Here is a 19,386-nt window from a genome sequence, read left to right as displayed (position 1 = left end):
TGAACTACAACTGATCTGCAGATAATATTAAAATAAAATAAAATATAAACAATGCTGAACAGAAAAGGTATAATTTCTTGAAAAGGAAAGGCTACAAATTTACAATAAAGCGATAAAGCAGCACTTCATTTTTTCATCATAGATGTGCAATTCATTTCTTGGTTAGATCAATAAGAATGGAAGGATACAGCGACACTTTAACCCTTCAAAATTGAATGATGATATTGTTGACTATTGTATTACCTTCAAATTGAAGAAGCAACAAAGCTTTTGCATGTTATCCATAACTCCTAAAGCTGTTTCATCAACAAGTTTTCATCCATGTCTTCACTTTTGGCACAGTAAACCACACCATCATCATCTAAAATCTGTACTTGGCAGAAAAAAGGAGAATTCTCCCAATTATAACCCATCAAGTTTACTGTGATACATGTCTGAATTTAACCTGAGGCCTTTACCATAAGCAGCAATAAGAAGAGCCTCTGCTCGGCCTACAAGTATCAAAGAAGCATGGTTTAAAAGGCTGGAGAGGTATCTATGTTTAATGACATGTCATTTCTTCACTGTGTTATAAAATTGAGGAATTATTTACTAATCAAAGGAAGAAGAGAAATAGCTTTAAAAAAAAAAGCTTTATTCCTTTCCAATCATTTAAAATGGGTTCCAATGGTGATAGATAACAAAGTTTGATGAATTACTAATATATTTGTGCAGCTCAGATAGATACAATGGCCCTTGTTCAGTAGCACTTACATCTGCACGCTGAAGACCTCTTAAGTCCTTTTTTTTCTTTTTGATAAATGGTGTGAGATTTGTATTACTATAAAAACAGGGGCAAGGAACCCCTGAAAGCATATACAATGCTGCTATACAGCTGATTCAAAAAACCTTGTCAGCTCTATACATATATCCACAAAAACTTAATAAATGATATTTCTCCACTGATACATGAAAGAGTGAAGGGGGACAAGAGAAAAAATCTTCAGGACCTCCATCAACCGAAGAAGTGTGATCATTCTATTTTTCTGATCACCACTTCGATGGGAAAGGGCTTCCAGTATAGTGTGAGGGGGAGGGAACTCCAGAGAACTTTTCCTTCAGCCAAAAAACCAGGATGCTTCCAAGAGGCCAAGTATGGCACATCAGGGGGTGTCACCCACAATCTCCCAAGACTTTTAAGAGGTCTTTTTTTTATCAGTGGACTTCTAAGAGGTCTTCAAGCATTCAGTTCAATTGTTTGCTACAAATCTTAAATGTACTTGATTCTTTTCAGGTCACAAACTCTGTACAATCTTCTTTCAAAAATACCCTTCTACATTCACCTTACCCCACTACTACTACTAATTATTTATTAATTCAATTATTTTTATTTATGTAATTAATTATTTTTATAATTATATATGAATATCTCTTATTTAATCATTTCTATTTATTTATTAAGTATTATTTAATTATTAGTCAGTGTTTTATTATTTTATTTTGTCATTTATTATTTAATTATTTTTTACTTCATTAAATATATACTAATTTTAGTTTTAAATAATTAGTTAATTATTTATATTTTTTAATCAATTTCACTATTTGATAATTATTTAATTAATTTATTAAATAATTAACAAACATTCTCCAATTCAAGGTTAAAATGGTCAATTGACATTTTTCAGAACTCAGCATTCTCTACATTCAGATATTTTTTTGAGTGACAACTGAAAAGTTATGCAATTTAGGGTTAACTCTTCAGAGGCCTTTTTTTTTGCTTCAACTTCAGACACTGTTATTGCTTTCTTCAATAAATGGCCATGTATTCTCTCATTCCCAAGTAATCAAATATTCAAGCTTCAACCTTTTATTGATATTGGTAACTGTTAAGATTTTATTGATTATTAGAAAAGGATTATATGTACATCAATAGACCTTCCATCACTGGTTGGGCTAACATCTGTTACCTTAGCCATTACATTCATCGTGTGCCTGTGGTATTCATGCTTCAAGCTTCAATTAGAACTCTTATTGTCTTATTTTTCCCATCACAATGATAAGACACCATTTTCCTTTCCTTCTAGATTGGTGAAACTCCAATGCAAGGGCTAGGATTACATTATTGACATATCACACGTCTTTCCTTTTCTCCTTGCCATTTTTTATACAAGACCTCAATTCTGATGGGAAAGTGAAGTACTCTAATGCCACTTTGGGTGACCTTCATTACCTTTGACTTTTCAATACATTAATATCTATTTATAATGGATGACCCATGTAGTTGTTTGTGATCCCAAGGTCAGAATATTCTAGTTGTCCCATCCAAGTTTCTTCAGAACAAAACCAAGGAGTTCTTGAGCACTAGCTGGCCTAACCTGCCTAAACTTCAAAAGTTCCATAATAAACAAAATGCATACCATGATCCTTCTTCCTCTTCAATAGGGAACTCAATGATGGGAATAATGTTGATGCAGCCTCCCTGCTATCATCCTGTCAAAGCACAAGTTCAATGTACAACATTAATGTCCAATAATATCAACAAAAATTGCAACCAGGACAATTAAAAAGTTCAGTGCAAAAAACAATTCTTCTAAAATTGCAACCTCACACTCTGTCTACTCTCCTCAGACTGCACAATGGCATATACTTCCTAGACTGAAGGAAAGTCACTAATACCCAAAATCTGAACACAAAGAGGTTCATGCACAGGATTCAAGCCTAACAAGAACATAAAAACTAGGGCTGTCCACAGTTCGGTTAACCGAACCAAGGACAATTTTTTCACACCGAATTTGTCCTACCAGTTTTTTTATTTCTCCAAACCGAAACCGAACCAGTACCACCGGTTAACCGACCTGCCAGTTTCAGTTTTGACCGTTTCGGTTTTCTAGTTTTTGATATTTATAACATATATTATATAAATATATGTATAATATTATATTATAAATAATAAATGAAATATAATATATTATAAATATTATAAAAAGATAATATATAATATATAGAAAATATGTGACATGTATTTAAAATATATAAAATATACATATAAATATAGATATCGGTCGGTTCAGTTAACCGCCAGTTTTTTTCTAGATTAACCAAAAACCGAACTGATCGGTTTTGTTAACTGCATTTTCCGGATCGGTTCGGTTTTTCAATTTTTTATAGACACCCCTAATAAAAACTCGTTGTTGAGATACTAACTTCTTGTATGTTTTTGCATCATCATCTTTCTCCCATTCGATAGTTTGGTAGTGGTCCAAGTCTTTCCAAAATGAGGTAAAGGGTTGAATAGTAAGCAGACAAACTACAACCACCATGCTTACAAGTAGATGATTTAGCCTATAACTGGTAAATCTTAGCATAATGCCTCTGCTTTGAATAGATCAATTTTGCCTGCTCCCAAATCTCATTTGTTGTATCAGCCCACATAAAGTTCTTCCTCACCTCCAGTTCCATAGCAACAAGGAGCCAAGACATAACCATACTATTTTCCTAGTCCATCTATCATGTTCAACCCATTCAATGGACTGACCGGAATGGGAAAATTCATGCTATCAAACCCCTAAACTTGAAGTTACTTGAGAGAAACTAACTCCAGAAGAAGCTGAATCGTCTGTTGCCATCACGGTGATCACCCACACTCTCACAAGGTGCGAAACACAGGATTGATCATTTCACCAACACTCGATCAAGGATTGAAGCCTGAAACCCTAGCCGAAACCCAGAAAAAACTGCTGTAATTTGGAATATACTAGTCACACAGCCCCAACACAGCAAATTGTAATCACAACCAATCTGTAGTCACATGTGGTAGAGAGGTACAGCAAATATTTGCTGGAACAGACCCCTATGACCCACTATAGCACCATAACTGGGGCAAACACCTCAAGGAAAACCTTCCTCACAGCATTGATTGTTATAGAGAACTAGTACGACCAAGAAAGAAGGAAAAAAAAAAAAACAAGGGCACAGGTATACAAATCAGTCCAATGTGGGTTTTCGTATCTCCCAATCCAAAATAAAAGTTCAATTTAGAGAAAACTCAACCTACAGTCTTCTACCACCTAGATCACTGCTCTGAAGCCTCTGATACCATGTGTTCACTCTAAATCTGTAAAAGAGGAGGAGAGAGAGAGAGAGGAAAAGAGAAGAGGAAGTTTGGAAATTAGAAGGCTCGAAAATCTTGGGCTGGCAGTGCCCCTATTGTTATTTATAGGTATTGGACAGCATTACAATAAAAGAATTGACTGACGAACGAGGATTCATGTAGCAAACCCCATATAGTTGGGATAAAGCTTGGATGATGAGGTTGGTGATGATGATAATGATGATGTTTTCTTCTCCTCTCTAAACCCTCAACCCTTTTTTTTCTTGTCATGGCCATCTAGGAAAGGCTCCTCTCCTCCAAAGGTCAAAGCATTTTGCCCAGAATTGTTAACTGTCATTGACCCACCTGGTCAACCAGTGATCCAATACTGGTTCAGGTCAACCTACAACCTGCTATTTTATATAAAAAGAAAGAAAGAAAAACTGTTGAATTGGCCAACCACCCACTTACCTTGGCAGTTGAACCGTTGACCCATTCAACCTGTTCAGTGGGTTACCAGATTCTTGTATTATTTTGTTTTTGAAATTTTTTATATTGATGACATCACAGGTTGACCCATTGACCTAGACAGTTGAACAGCTGACCCTTGACCCAGAGGGGGAGAACAATTCAAGCTCCAGGTCAGGTTTTAAAACACTGATTATTCTGGGAAGCTTCCAGGAAGATTTTCAATGATGGGGAGAAGCTACAAAGAAGAAGATCAACCCGGTATGATGGTATCTATACCCTCATGTGTCTGTCCTCTGCTTGAGGAATGGAGAGGATGCAAACCATTTAATAATTTCTTCCATGCTCTAAACATCCATGGTATGCGAGCATTATTTTTTTCCCTTCATTTTGGTGTTATACAAAACCCACCATTGGATGTAATTGATTTATTTTTCTTAGCATATTCCTTCACCCACAAAGATATGGGAAATTGAGCGCTGTACCATGCAACAATAATGTGGAGTATCTAGATTGAAAAAAAAATGTGAGGATCTTCAATACGGAAAAAGATATCAGCACCCTCAAAGATTTGCAACAGTGAGATTAGCACATTTTGACTTTCATCAAAGAGTACAAGGAAATTACAGTGGACCATATGGTCCATAGTAGCAGGATTTTCCCCAAGAAGACAGCAGGAGATCACTCTTGGACGGCACAGGACACAGGTCAACTTAAGTTTTTTTCAGGTTAATAAATGGATGCAGCCTTGGAAATCTGGGCCCATCAGGGATTGGAGGGGTGGTAAAAAATCAGGCGGGAAATATCATAGCAAGTTGCAGTGGACCAGCATGTTAAGGCAATTCACTGAGAGCTCAATTTAACATTTCTATCAGAATGAACAGATATAATTATTGAAGGGGGCTATCTATCCTCAAGAGTATAGAGGGACCATGGCCCCTATAGAACATAATAAGGAAGACAACAAATTTTGCAACTCATTAATTGCTCATTCAGATGGATCCCCAGGATGGCTAACAGCATTGTGGACTCCTAAGCAAGCACAGAGGTCAATAGAGATATTCTAGAATGGGGAGTACCAGGGCCAAGCACAGAATTTCTGGGTGCTTGATGATCTGTTTTTTTATCTTGTTCTGTTTTCTTTGATTTGGTCAGCTATAAGCTGTTCTTGTATCATTCAGTCATTCTTCATTCCAATGTTTCTGAAATTGAAGATCTTTTGATCTTTTTCACCTTTATTAAATAGAAATCTCTTTAATATTGCTGATAAAAAATGTACATGTCATAAATATGGTAATGACTAATATCTACCAAACAGTGTTAATGTATGGCCTATGGTGCAACAGAACCATATTGTTGATGAAGCTTGTGGAAGATCAGAAAACTTTAAGGTAATCGGTTCAGAAACAAGCTCTTGTCATTCTTTTAACACCCACTACCTCCACACTCCCCCCTCCCCTCCCCAATTTAATAGGAATAACCCTCATCCAAAATAAGAGAAAAAGATAGCTAAGATTAAAGAAAAGAATATCAAGGCATTTCTTAGAAAATGAAAGTTCAGATAATTATCATTTTGTCCTTTAGACTTATTTTATTTCTTTTTTTTCTGTGTGGAATTTCTGCTAGATTGAAATTTTAATGAAAGCAAGGTTTCCATTCTGAACCATGCTAAAACCAATGTTCCGAGGACCACAAAGAACCAGAAAGAAGAGAGGTTCACATGTCAGAGGTTCAACCACAGTTAAACCAGAGGTCACAACTTCTCAGTCAACAGCAGTGTTTCAGCTCATTTCCAGCCTTCTCCATTCTATATAGAACACTAACAGGTCACGACTTCAAGAAAGAAACCCAAAACAGCCCTTTTTTATGCTGAAAACCCTAAAGAATTGAAAATAACAACCCAGAATTCATTCACAGCCAGGAACAGTCATCAAGAATTCATTCTCAGTCAACCGTCACCTTTCAAGAAAACATCCACAGTCAATAATCAACCACCCAATTCATCATCAGTCTGAAAAATCAGTCTTTGAGTCCAAAAACTGATAGTAGGGTTTGAAAATCCTAGAGAAACCAGCAGGGAAGACAAAGATCTATCAACCGCTGCTCATAGAGTGGTTAAAACTGCTTCTAATCAAGGTTGGCCTTATTAAAGAATGTACCTTTCTCAGAAGAACATTGATCGCCACCTCAACTGAAACCCTAATCTTGGGCACACCTTTATTCTCTGATCCTTCCTGGTCACCGGGCAATCTCCAAGGATCCTTCAATTCCTTGGGCAGTCTCCAATACTCTAGAAACTGCCAAGAATCAAGCACTACTGCAGAACATCCAGTCCTAAGGAGTTCTCATGCAGCCGACCAGATCAAGCTCACATGAGAACCCTAATCTGTCTTAACCTTGCTCTGATACCAACTTGAATAAAAGAAACAAAGAAAAAATCTGTTTTCTGATGTGATTCAGAGAGAAAAAGAAGAGAGATTAACCCAGAACCGAAGAGAAGAAGAGAGAAGAGAGAAGAGAGAAGAGAGAAGAGAGAAGAGAGAAGAGAGAAGAGAGAAGAGAGAAGAGAGAAGAGAGAAGAGAGAAGAAGAGAAGAAGAGAAAAGAGAGAGAAAGTGTGTGGTTAGTTATTTTTGGCCGCCCCACTAATTCTTATTTATACTTGTAACTTAACAAAAGGTAGAATTCCTCTAATAACCCTACTAGCTTCATAAGAAAACAAAAACAAATAAATATGGCCCTGAAGTAACATAAAGAAATAAACAGAAAAATAAAAGTGTGGGACCCACACACTAACAGCCTAACAACTATCTCTACAAGTATAAATATTTCATCCTATTTATTGATGATTTTTCACGATATACTTGGATTTACCTTATGCGCTCTCGAGCTGAAGTGCCTAAACTTGTGCAACAGTTCCATGAATACATACTCAATTTAATACCCGCATCAAAATATTCCGATTAGACAATGCTAAGGAACATTTTGACAAGAACCTTACCTCCTATCTTGAGAAGTTTTGGGTTATTCGTCAAAGTTCTTGTGCCCGCACTCCACAACAAAATGGAGTAGCGGAGAGGAAAAACAAACACATTGTGGAAGTTGCAAAGAGCATTCTTTTTGCTACCCATGTTCCTGTGAAGTTTTGGGTGATGGAGTTTTAACAGCTACCTACCTTATTAACCGCATGCCTTGCCTTCTCAAGTCTTGGGGTTAAAATCTCCTTTTGGAGTCTTCTTTCTTGATGTTGAGATTTTCTCTATTCCTCTGAGGGTCTTTGGTTGCACTTGTTATGTCCACATTCCCAGTTCCAAAAGATGCAAGTTTGACCCCAAGGCTCAAAAGTGTATCTTCCTTGGTTATGCCTCCACACAGAAAGGGTATTGTTGTTTTAATCCCATTAGTGGCACCCGGTTTGTTTCCACGGATGTCACCTTTGCAAAGTCAATTCCTTTTTATAGTGATCCTTCTAAGGGGGAGAGATCTTTCGAGTTGTTTTCTTCATCCCTTTGCCAACTCCAGTTGAGTCTTGTGTCGAGCCCTCCACAATAACCCCCATTCTCGTGGAAGGATCCTCTCCTTTGCGGTCTTCCACTCCTGCTCCTCCCCCTCCTCCTGCTAGTCCTCCAGTTGTTTCCACTCGCCCTATTCTCTAGAGATAGTACCAGCGGCAAAGGCTAAGGCAAACATAGGTTGATCCCATACCTCCAATTGAGTCTCAATCGCCCTCGATTACTAAAGAAAGGAAATGCCCATCACCTCCTCCACCAGCACCCTCGTTTCCAAACCTTGACCTACTCACTACTTTAAGAAAAGGTAAGAGGAAATGTACAGCTCATTGTATTTCCCAACACCTTTCCTACAACTTGTTGTCCCCATCCTACTATGCCTTTCTAGCCTCCATTTCCTCTCAATCCATCCCAAAGTCTGTTTCAGAAGCCTTAGCCACACTTGATTGAAGGGATGCTACGAGTACTGAAATAAAAGCCCTTCATAAAAACAATACATGGGATATTGTTGACTTGCCAACTAAGAAGGAACCTGTTGGGTGCAAGTGGGTTTTCACTATCAAGTATCGTGAAAATGGGTCAATTGAGAGGTATAAGGCTCGGCTTGTTGCCAAGGGATATACCAAAGTATATGGGATAGATTACACTGAGACCTTTTCTCCAATTGCTAAGATGACCTCGGTGAGAGTTCTTTTATCCTTAGCAATGAGCTATGATCGGCCTTTGTATCAATTTGATGTTAAGAATGCATTCCTGAATGGTGATCTCACTGAAGAGGTACATACATCCCTTCCTCCTAGTATATATAGCAAGGAAATGCAGGGTAAGGTGTGTAGATTGAAGAAATCACTTTATGGTCGAAAACAATCTCTACGTGCTTGGTTTGACAAGTTTAGGGCTACCCTTGTTCAATTCGGCTACACTCAGACTCAATCAGATTATACCCTCTTTGTTAAGAGAAAAGGCAATCTGGTGACATTTCTTATAGTTTATGTAGATGATATTGTGTGTACCAGGTAAAAGTTGCTCCTTTTAAAGATTGCACAAATTGCCTTATTAATAAGGCATCAGACATTGTTGATTCACCACATGCATAATAGAAATGGGCCAAATGTTCATGAGGAGACCCATTTATTCCATCAAACTTCTCAAAGTTGGGCTTTTGATATCCTGAAGGAAATGGGAGTGTATCATAATGGGCAGGATATGGTTTCCTGTAACCAAGGACAGGTGGTATGAGAGATGCTTGGAATTCCTTTTGTCCCTCTACAATAAGTGCCTTTAGATCTATTTAAGGAGCAGGAGCAGAAGTTTATGCTTATTGAGACGACTCTTTACCAGATGTGCTTGCTTGAGCCGCCAACTGAGCAGCCAAAGATGCAATTTCTGCATCTTTTTCTGCCATCTTTCGTTGCATCTCTTGAATTTGCTCTTCTAAATTTGAGGTACCAGTCACCATGACTGTCATAGGAGATGTCTCTTGGTCTTCTCCTAAGGACATAGAAATTCCTTGCAATTGTGAAGTAATTTCATCCACAGATTCATCTTCTTGAATTGAAGATTTATGATCTTCTTGGATTAGTTTAACTTTGGAAGTGACAGACTCACTGGTCAAACTTGAACTTGACGTGTCTTTAGAACTTTGCAACAATCGAGCTCTTGCTCTAGTGATAGGGCCTTTATAAGGTTTAAGTTCTTCATTGGGCATAGTATATGCCCCCAGTGCAAGGTAAAAATTTGCTTGTTTAGCAAACATGTATCCAGAAATAAAAGCCCATTTTCTAGCTTCCATGTCTGATTTTGCTTTCTTTGATTTTTCCGCAGCAAAATCAGCAAGGGAAATGGGAGTGCTACTTTGTAGCTTTTTAGCTTTTGGAGGCCTCTTGGATCTAGGCTTGCGAACAGGAATTGAGGATTGTTTTGAAGATCCTTCAATTCTAGTTGAAGGCTTCTGATTACAAATATTTTTTTTTCCACAAGAGGAAGAACCTTTTCCACTTGAATTTCCGAGTTTAATTACTCGGGGCTTCACTTGTGTAGATGAAGGAACATCTATTTCCCTTTCTCCTATAGCCTCATTGAAGGTTTGAAGAGTAGATTTCTCTTCAGAAATAGTCACCATCATGACTGATGTTGTAGGAGGAATCGAAAGATTCACTGGAATGGTTCTTATTATGATTTGGGTAGGGTAAATAACCTTAGCCCTTGTTTTAGAGGACTTCTTTGGAGATGTCACCATTGACTTTGTGATATTCAAGATTGACGAAGCAATCTTTTTGGAGGAATTTTCCCTTGGTGGCTTGAAACCTTCCTTCCTAGCAGAGTTGAACATGGCTTGAACATGTAGACTTTTCCTCACAGGAGAGGTCTCAATGACCTTCCTTCTCCTTGATTTTTTTCTCCACCTTGGTGACAGAAGACATAGTAACAACAGCAAGAGGATTCACGTCCACAGTAAATGTTGCCTTGTAGGAAGGCTTCTTAGAGCCTCCTATCTTTTCCTTCTCCATAGCAGTCAGTTTGTGGTAGTAGACAACCACTTTAGGTGCCATGTCTGAGATATTTCTTCCTGTAAGTAGATAATATTGATATAAGACTTACACATTCTTTTTTTTCTCTTTTGTTCTATACTCTAAGTCAAAGATGAAAAAGAAAATGGGTCCCACCGGGCGTGCCAAAATTATGTTGGTGAGAAAATTTTAATAAATTCTCATGCAATATAATTCACTCAATCAAGTGATTGAGTTTTTATTATTTTGGGTAAGGCCCATTCAGGGAATCATACGGATTGTTCCCCTTAATTACATCCCCACAAGAAAGTAGAGAACACCTTTTAATTCTGACTTGGAGAAATGAACGCATAGAACAAAAGAAAAGAACAATAGGATACTTAAAAAAGAACTTTTCATTTGCTTTTCTTTTACATCAGGTGTACAAGAATGAGAAGAAAGAAGAAGAAAATACAATTGAGAAACCATACAGCACTACATTTCTCTTTTCTTTAATACAAAGAAAATTTCCTTCTCACTCCTTTCTCATAATAAGTTGTAGTCAATAAGATGAAATTCTGATTGTAGACAGCCTTACTGCTTGGAATTTTGCATACAAAAAGGGAACCGTAGTCAATCAAATTGAATATTTGATTGTAGACGATTTTCATCCCTCCGTTCTTCATTTTCATTTTAAGGGAACCATAATCAGCCTTTGAGATTTAGACTGTAGATGGTTTACTCCCTAACTTTGTCTTGAAAGAGGGACCATAATCAACCAAGTAGAAGCACCTGGTTGTAGATGGTTCATTCCCCCTTACTCTTCATTTTCATTTGAAGGGAACCATAATCAGTCTTCGAGAATTAGACTGTAGATGGTTTATTCCCTAACTTTGTCTTGAAAGAGGGGCCATAATCAACCAAGTAAAGGCACCTGGTTGTAGATGGTTTATTTCCCTCTTTTTCCTTTCTCAAAAGTAATAACAAAAGGGAGAGAAAGAAGGATACATAGCAGAAGACATAAATAAGAAGTATTCACAGAGAGGACTTTCCTTTACTCTACCTGTATTAGTGATATTTTTCCTTCCTTGCCTTCCCTTGAGCACTTCTCTTTTCTTCTCTCCTTGTCTTTGTTTTTCTTAAGAATCTCTTGTGAAAATTTTCTCCGAAGAGTCTCTCTGTGTGTATGTGTTTCTATTCCCCTTAAGGAGCTTAAATGGGGAGTGGGGTGGTTATGTAACTACCCCCTCCTCCTAGGTGAAGGACACCTGTCCCTCCCACTTAAAGAGAGGGAACTCCCCACTTAAAGAGAGAGAACTCCCCACTTAGGAGGGGGAACTCCCATACGGGATACTTTTTTTATAATTTTAATGATTTGGCTAGTAGACTAACTAACCCACTTATGACAAATTATTTGAATAAAAAAAATAACTTCAACAATCATAAACTCTCAGCTAATGATGGAGAACTTTTAGCTAACAGGGGAGTGTTTCAGAGATTACTGGGAAACTTCTTTATCTATGTATGACTAGTCCAGACATTTCATATGCTGGGAGTGTCATCAGCCAGTTCATGCATGCTCCCAAATACACACATATGGCTACTGTAGAAAGGGTGTTACCTTAAGGGAACCCCCAGGAAGGGTATATTGTTTGCTAAACATGGACACATGAAGGTAGAAGCATATACAGATTTTGATTGGGCAGGAAATGTGGATGATAGGAGATCCACAACAGGATATTGTGTTATGGTAGACAGAAATATTGTTTCCTGGAGAAGCAAAAAGCAATTAATGGTTACTAGATCTTCAGCTAAGGCAAAGTATAGAGCTATGGCCCATGGTGTTTCTGAGTTGTTATAGCTTAGATCTCTCCTTAATGAGATGGGTGTTTCATGTGACGAGCCATTGATGTTGTATTGTGATAACCAAGCTGCTATTAGCATTGCTCACAACCCAGTTCAGCATGATAGAACTAAGGCACTAAGCACATTGAAGTAGACAGACACCTTATACAGGAGAGAGTGGCTTCAAGAGAAGTGTGCCTACCTTTCATTGCATCAGAAGAGCAACTACCAGATTTTCTAACTAGGAAGTCCAAAGGAAAAGCTTCAACATTATGTAAGCAAGCTGGGCATGATTTACATCTATGTTCAGCTTGAGGGGGAGTATAGTGAGAATGGGCCGAATGGTTACGTTTCTTAGTCATGGCCCTTATGGGCCTTCTTCTATTTTCTTTAATTATTTCTTTAGTGCTGGCTGCCCCATTAAGGGCCTTAATTATCTCTTTTATTTTTTTTAATTATGGGCCTTATGGGCCTCTCTTTTCTTCTTTTCTTGCATTATTTGAATTACTATAGGTGTAATTTTTTTTTTAGTGCCTAAAAGTGAATCATTAGATCATGAAGCAACTGAAAAGTAAGTACAGAGCGATTTGAGAGCTTCGGGAAAAGCTCCAGAAACCTTTCTTTAAAAGAAAAATAAGTGAAAAAAGAAAAGAAAAGATCTCTCTTTTTTTTCTTCGTTGATGATAGAGTAGCAGAAAATGAAGATCGCAATCCTACAGAGGTCCCTACACAAACTAGCCCCCCTTCTTCCATCCACAAGCTACTATCCCCTTTGCCTACTCGTTGTCATCTTCCTCTCCACTCTCATCTTCGTCCTCGTCGTCGTTCACTTCAAACTTCGGCTTGTCCGACTCCTCTTCTTCTTCTTCAGCTGCATTTGCTCCTTCGGCCTTCTTCTTGTTGTATGCCTGCAAGCTCTTATTGTACTCGCTCTTCCTCTTCTCTGCTTTGGCTACATATGGTGCCTTCTCGGCTTCTGTCAACGATTTCCATTTGTCTCCACCGGCTTTGCTGACAACGGAGACTGATTTGTTGTTAGGGTGTTTCTCCTTGTACTGCTTCCTGAACTCTTCCATAAAAACGAAAAAGGCACTTGCAGGCCTTTTAGGTTTGTTAGGATCCTTAGTTGCCTTCTCCTTCTTCCCTGCTTTCTTGCTAACTTTATCGGCTCCGACGCCTTTCTTCTTTACAGAAAGCTTGTTGTCTGCCTTTTTAGTTTCCGCCTTCGATTCACCTCCTTTCATGGCGAATCCTCCTTAGGGTTAGGGTTTCACAAGGAGTGATTCAGAGATAGGGGATTATCGTTTGATGTGTTATGTTGCATGTGTGTGTGTATGAGAAGGGGAGAGTCACTATAGGTGTAATTTTCAACTACTACAAATAATGTTATACTTGAATGTGGTGGACAGATGGGTAGTTATTTAATTTTTAAAGTAAATGATCAATGTTCAAACTTCAAACCTCGTAACTCACATTTTCTTTGAAATACATATGCATTAATGCAATATGCACATTAAAGAAATGAACACAAATAATAAAGTGGATTAATGGTAACAAGACAATATACATGGAAAAAGGTTATCGATTCAAATTTTGCCATTTGCGTTTTGAAAATTCCACACATTTGAGCCCGGGTGGTTCTAGGAAATCGGGACTGGTTCACCAATTTTTTAGTTAAACTGCCTAGTGAGCTAGTTTTGGGTGGTTTTCTACCTATTCTGGTTTCAAGGGCATGACCAAACTGGATCTAGACCTAGTCACAATTCAACCAATTTGATCGGTGGTTCAATCCAATTTCCTACACCCTAGTTAAGCCCAATGTAATACTACAATATAGAACCTTGTCCATCTTTCCATTACTTCTAAAGACCATAACAAAATCCGGTTTTCTTATAGAAAATACTTGACACCCACTTTGGGGATCCTTGAAAAAGCAAACAGCCTTGTCCTTGATAGATAAGCCAAAGCCCCCTAACCCAACAAACAACCCATTGTGCAAATGAGCTTCATACAGGCTCTTTGCATTATATCCAATTTAAGTTCCCCCAACTACACCAAAAAGTTGGGAAGAAGAACCTTTATCAAAGCATAGTATAGTACATTTCCCCATAAAATTCAAACCTTGTTAATGCTAATATGAAATCCAAGAATCAAACAAACCTTACTCAAAAGGCTTCCTGATAGTTCAAATCGATTCTTCCATGTGATTGATGGCACAGGAACAACAGAAAAGCCTGAGGCAACTAAGACCCCAATCCATAACCCATATCCAAATCCACTACTCCACCACCCCTTCATTGAAAAAAAAAATAAGTCATCAATAAAGACTATGACCAAAGAACATAATCACAACAACTATCTTTGTAGATCAGTAGATGAAAATTAAACCATTATTTTAATAAAAGTAACATCTAGTATTTATCAAAAAAAAAAAAAAGAAGTCACATCTAGATAACATTGCTCTTAGAATAAAATAGTGACAAAAAAATAGTAGATTAGAATATGGTGGTAAGCAATTTAATTTCTAAGAGCAATTAAAGTATATTAGAATATGGTAGCAAACAATAAAAGTAACCTTGAATGGAAGACTCACAAAGATTTGTTAGAACAAAGATTTGGTATGGAGGAAACTAAAAAGGCTGTCTTCTCTATGGATAGATCAAAATCTCCTGGTCCTAATGGAGTAATGGGTACACCATGGCTTTCTAACAAGATTGTTGGGATGCTTTAGCATTTGATTTATTGGAGGTATTTAATGAATTCTTTGAAAGAAGGAAAATAAATCCAGAACTGAATGCTACATTTTTGCCTTGATACCTAAGAAAAAACAAGCGTCAATCATCCCAAAGACTTCAAACCCATTAGCTTAATCAATAGCTTATATAAAACCATTGCTAAGGTCTTGTCTTTAAGATTAAAAAAGGTGATGCCCTCCATTACCACATCTAATCAGGGAGCTTTCATACAAAATAGGCAAACAACAATAGATCAAATTCCCATTTCTAATGAGTGTATGGAAGGGTTATGTGCTTGACCAATATGCCAAAAGCCTTAAGACTGTTGGAGCGTATCAAGCCATGCAGTTTAACATTTAGGACCACAATATGCCACCACGCTTCCATAGCCAAAGTCTTGATGGCTTCACTCTAGGCAGTTCTCACTCTAGCGACAACCAACAAGTAGCACTCTCCACAATGGCTCTCACTGGTGGTAAGTAGCCCTCTTCATGACAGCTCACACTCAGCGGATAGCCCTTTCCCTTTGGTGGCTTTTACTCTACTCCAAGAAGCCCTTTCCAGTGACAGCTTTCACTTTGCTCCAGGTATCCCTTTTCACGACAGCTTTCACTTTGCTCTAGGTAGCCCTTCTCCCAATTAGAGCACTCTCTGTGATTCAAACTCGAGTCATGGTGTTGTTACATGCTTGACCAATACACCAAAAGCCTTGAGACTGTTGGAACGTATCAAGCCAAGCACTTTAACATTTAAAACCATAAATGGAAAAGATGAGAAGGTAAGGAAGAAAAGGACTAATCTATAAATTAGACATTGAAAAAGCTTATGATTTTGGTACTGATCAAAAAAAAGCTTATGATTTGGTAGACTGGTCATTCTTGGTAGAAGTTATGAGAAATTGTGGCTTTATAGAGATATGGTGTAAATGGATTTTGGGATGTCTTCAAAATTGTCACTACTCAGTGTTGGTGAACCGAAAGTGGTAGACTTCTTCTAAGCTTGTAGAGGACTTAGAGCTGTAAATCAGGTTGTTCCGGGCCGGCACAGCCCAATTTACACCTCTAAGAGGACTCAGGCAAGGGGACCCCCTCACCCCATTCCTGATTACTTTCATAGTTGTACTCAATAGACTAATCACAGGGGCAGATAGCATGCAACTCATTAAGGGATAAAGAGTAGAAAAGGATAGGGTGGTAGTGACTTACCTGCAATTTGCAAATGACATCATTCTCTGTTGTGATGGGAGTGAGTTTTAGTGGGTTAAAAATATGAAACTAACTATTTAACTCTTTGAGAAAACTTCAAATTTAGGGTTAACTTTGACAAAAGCTATTAAGCAAGGGTGAATGTGGAGGATAGGGAATTGTCTAGCTATGCAAGAATATCCATTACCTCTTGGCCCATAAAATACTTGGGACTTACATTAAGAGACAAGCCAACCCTAAAGAACGCAACTTTTTTTTCAAGAAGGTGAAGTATAGTATTGTATTCATATCAAAAAATTATTTACGGGCCTCTATACAATGAGCTTCTATACATAAATCCACAAGGTATTAAGATGATCCAAAACACTTCATAGCCAAGAAAGATAGGTCAGAAATTTGAAATTACTCTCAAAAAAAAGCTATTACATTTCAAGTTTCAACCAAGCCCTAATGAAATCGAAAGATGAGTTAATAACATACTCAAAAAGATGGTCATTGGATTGAAACACCATAATGTTCCTTTCAAGAGACAGAGCCCAAATAACAGCCAAAGTGATTTAGTGATCACAGCCCAACAAGTTTTGCCCTTTCTGTTCACCCCACTTGCACTCAAGCCATTGAGCATCTCAAAAACAGATTTCGGATGACACCATTGAAGATGAATACTTCCCAAAAAATGCTGCCACACTCTGTTAGTAAAGGCACAATGAAGAAAAAGGTGACTAGTGCTTTCAGGCCATTGCTCACAGAAAGGGCATAAGGCACTATCCAAGACAGCATCTCTCCAAGATAGGTTCACCTTAGTTGGACATTTATCCAGAGCAGCTAGAAAAAATTGACCTCCAAAGGGGCCATGTTTTTCCAAACTGCCCTATAAGGGAAAGAAGAATTACTTCCACCTAAGGTTCAAAATTTCAATAAATACACCCTGTATCAGGCGTATTGTGTCGTATCAAGGGTTCATCAAAACACTTTGAGCCTTGATTCCACCAACTAGACCATTATAAAATGAATGAAGAAAATGACCCCAAACTGTGCCAACACTAGATTTTGGAATCCGTTCTTAGAAAAATTAACTAAGAAACTAGCTATGTTGAAAAGGAATTACATCCCTTTAGGGGGAAAAATAATACTAACTATAGCTACTTCAGCTAATCTTCTGGTGTACTACTTCTCTATCTTTAAGATCCTACAGAAAGTGGGGAAGATGATTGAGAAGATAATGAAGAAAAAAATAAAAAATGGTCAGCTTCTAAAAACATTAAAATTAAAAAAAAAAAAAAAGATAATGAAGAACTTCTTATGGGAGCCAGGAGGAGGAAATAAGTATCACTTGATCAATTGGGAAGTTGTGTCTAGAAGTAAAAAGCAAGGGCGTTGGGAATTAGCAACATAGAAAAGAGGAACTTGACCCTGTTGGGAAAATGTTTGAGGAGATTACCGATAAATAAGAACAAACTATGGCATAAAGTGATAGTGGGCATTCATGGGATTTTGAACAATAGGTGAGTTGTTGGTCTATTTGCTTAGGTGACTCAGGCCTCTCCTTGGACGGTAATCTATTCCATACTCCAATATTTTCCTCCTTGCATTAGGCATAACGTTTGTTTAGGCTTGTTTTAGGAACATGTATGGATTGGCAATTCTCCATTCAATGATCAATTTCCCAGTCTAAAAGTTTATTGTACCCTCTGCCTCAAGCAAAGGGATTGGGTGAAATTTGGGTTTTAGAAGGGATTAAGGGATACAAAACTTCCCAGTATTGTCAATCTATTGTAAATCCTTGAAGGAATTTATTTGGGCCCCTTAAGTCAATGGTCATATTTGGATTCCCTCCTCTTCAGAATCTTTCTCCTGCACGTCCTTTTTCATAGTCTTATCCCAGCCTTCTTATTCGCTACAGCCTTTCCTCTAAAAGAGGTTTGGTGCAGGCCCATCCCACCAAAAGTTGGACTTTTCCATTGGGAGGTGTTGTATGAGAAAATGAACATTTGTGACTTTCTCAAAAAAAGGAGACCAAATTGTTGCTTAACCCTAGTCCCTATTTCGTGTGTCCTCTGCAAAGTTAATGGTGAGATTTGTTATCCTTACAAATCTTTTGTCCATTTGTTACTGGTATTTGGGAATGGTTTCTCTCGTTGTTTGAGTGCAAATGGATTTCACCAAGTAGCATGGCAAGCTTGTTCTTGCCAACAGATTTTTCGTGGCCAAAGAAAAGAGGAAGGATTATGTGGAGAAGTATAAGGGCCACACAGTCCACACTTTTAAACAATGGGAGGAAACAAATGCTAGAATCTTCACAAGAAAGGAGAGGAACAAGGAGGCAATTATTGAGTACATAACTACTAGTGCAGCTTGTTGGGTAAAGTCTCTTGGTGGTGTTTCATCTTATTTAATTGATGATATTGATATTGTTAGAAATTGGAAGGATATTAGTTTTCCAAAATTTACCATTATTTCAAAAATACTACTTATGGTAACTTTATAGTTATTTCCCATAACTATTATTTATAGTAAAACTATGATTTGATATATTTAGGAAGAACTGTGTTACCAATTTACAACATGAGAACAATCATAGGTATTTGACATATAAAAGTTGGCTACACAAACATTTTCTAGAGATAACCAAATACAAATTAGACATGCATAGATGGAATTATTTCTTCAGGAAAAACACACAACCTACTTATGGTAACTTTATAGTTATTTCCCATAATTATTATTTATAGTAAAACTATGATTTGATATATTTAGGAAGAACTGTGTTACCAATTTACAACATGAGAACAATCATAGGTATTTGACATATAAAAGTTGGCTACACAAACATTTTCTAGAGATAACCAAATACAAATTAGACATGCATAGATGGAATTATTTCTTCAGGAAAAACACACAACCTACTTATGGTAACTTTATAGTTATTTCCCATAATTATAATTTATAGTAAAACTATGATTTGATATATTTAGGAAGAACTGTGTTACCAATTTACAACATGAGAACAGTCATAGGTATTTGACATATAAAAGTTGGCTACACAAACATTTTCTAGAGATAACCA

General features: G+C 37.4%; 1 protein-coding gene and 1 pseudogene across 5 annotated transcripts in view; both read right to left on the bottom strand.

Annotated features, from left to right (window-relative positions):
- Nucleotides 1-19,386, bottom strand: part of LOC104607806 (MutS2) — a 37,507-nt gene continuing 18,121 nt past the window's right edge. Inside the window, exons 4-7 of one of the 4 annotated variants that reach the window (XM_010273522.3) lie at nt 14,540-14,671; nt 2,397-2,469; nt 459-491; nt 1-368 (exon numbers count right to left, since the gene is read on the bottom strand). In XM_010273522.3, the coding sequence (XP_010271824.1) occupies nt 358-368; nt 459-491; nt 2,397-2,469; nt 14,540-14,671 (249 nt within the window). In that variant the 3' untranslated portion in view covers nt 1-357. Of the gene's footprint in view, nt 492-2,396; nt 2,470-14,539; nt 14,672-19,386 lie in introns of all 4 variants that reach the window. The other 3 variants (XM_088892155.1, XM_010273520.3, XM_010273524.3) reach the window with 3 other exon arrangements.
- Nucleotides 12,782-13,729, bottom strand: LOC104607805 (HMG1/2-like protein pseudogene; annotated as a pseudogene). The gene has a single exon (XR_016078803.1). The product of XR_016078803.1 is annotated as an HMG1/2-like protein pseudogene (transcript).

This window comes from Nelumbo nucifera, chromosome 7 (genome assembly GCF_055504915.1).
Source record: "Nelumbo nucifera cultivar China Antique chromosome 7, China Antique-T2T, whole genome shotgun sequence".
In the NCBI taxonomy this organism is placed as follows: Eukaryota; Viridiplantae; Streptophyta; class Magnoliopsida; order Proteales; family Nelumbonaceae; genus Nelumbo; species Nelumbo nucifera.
This window is presented reverse-complemented; position numbering and strand designations above follow the sequence as displayed.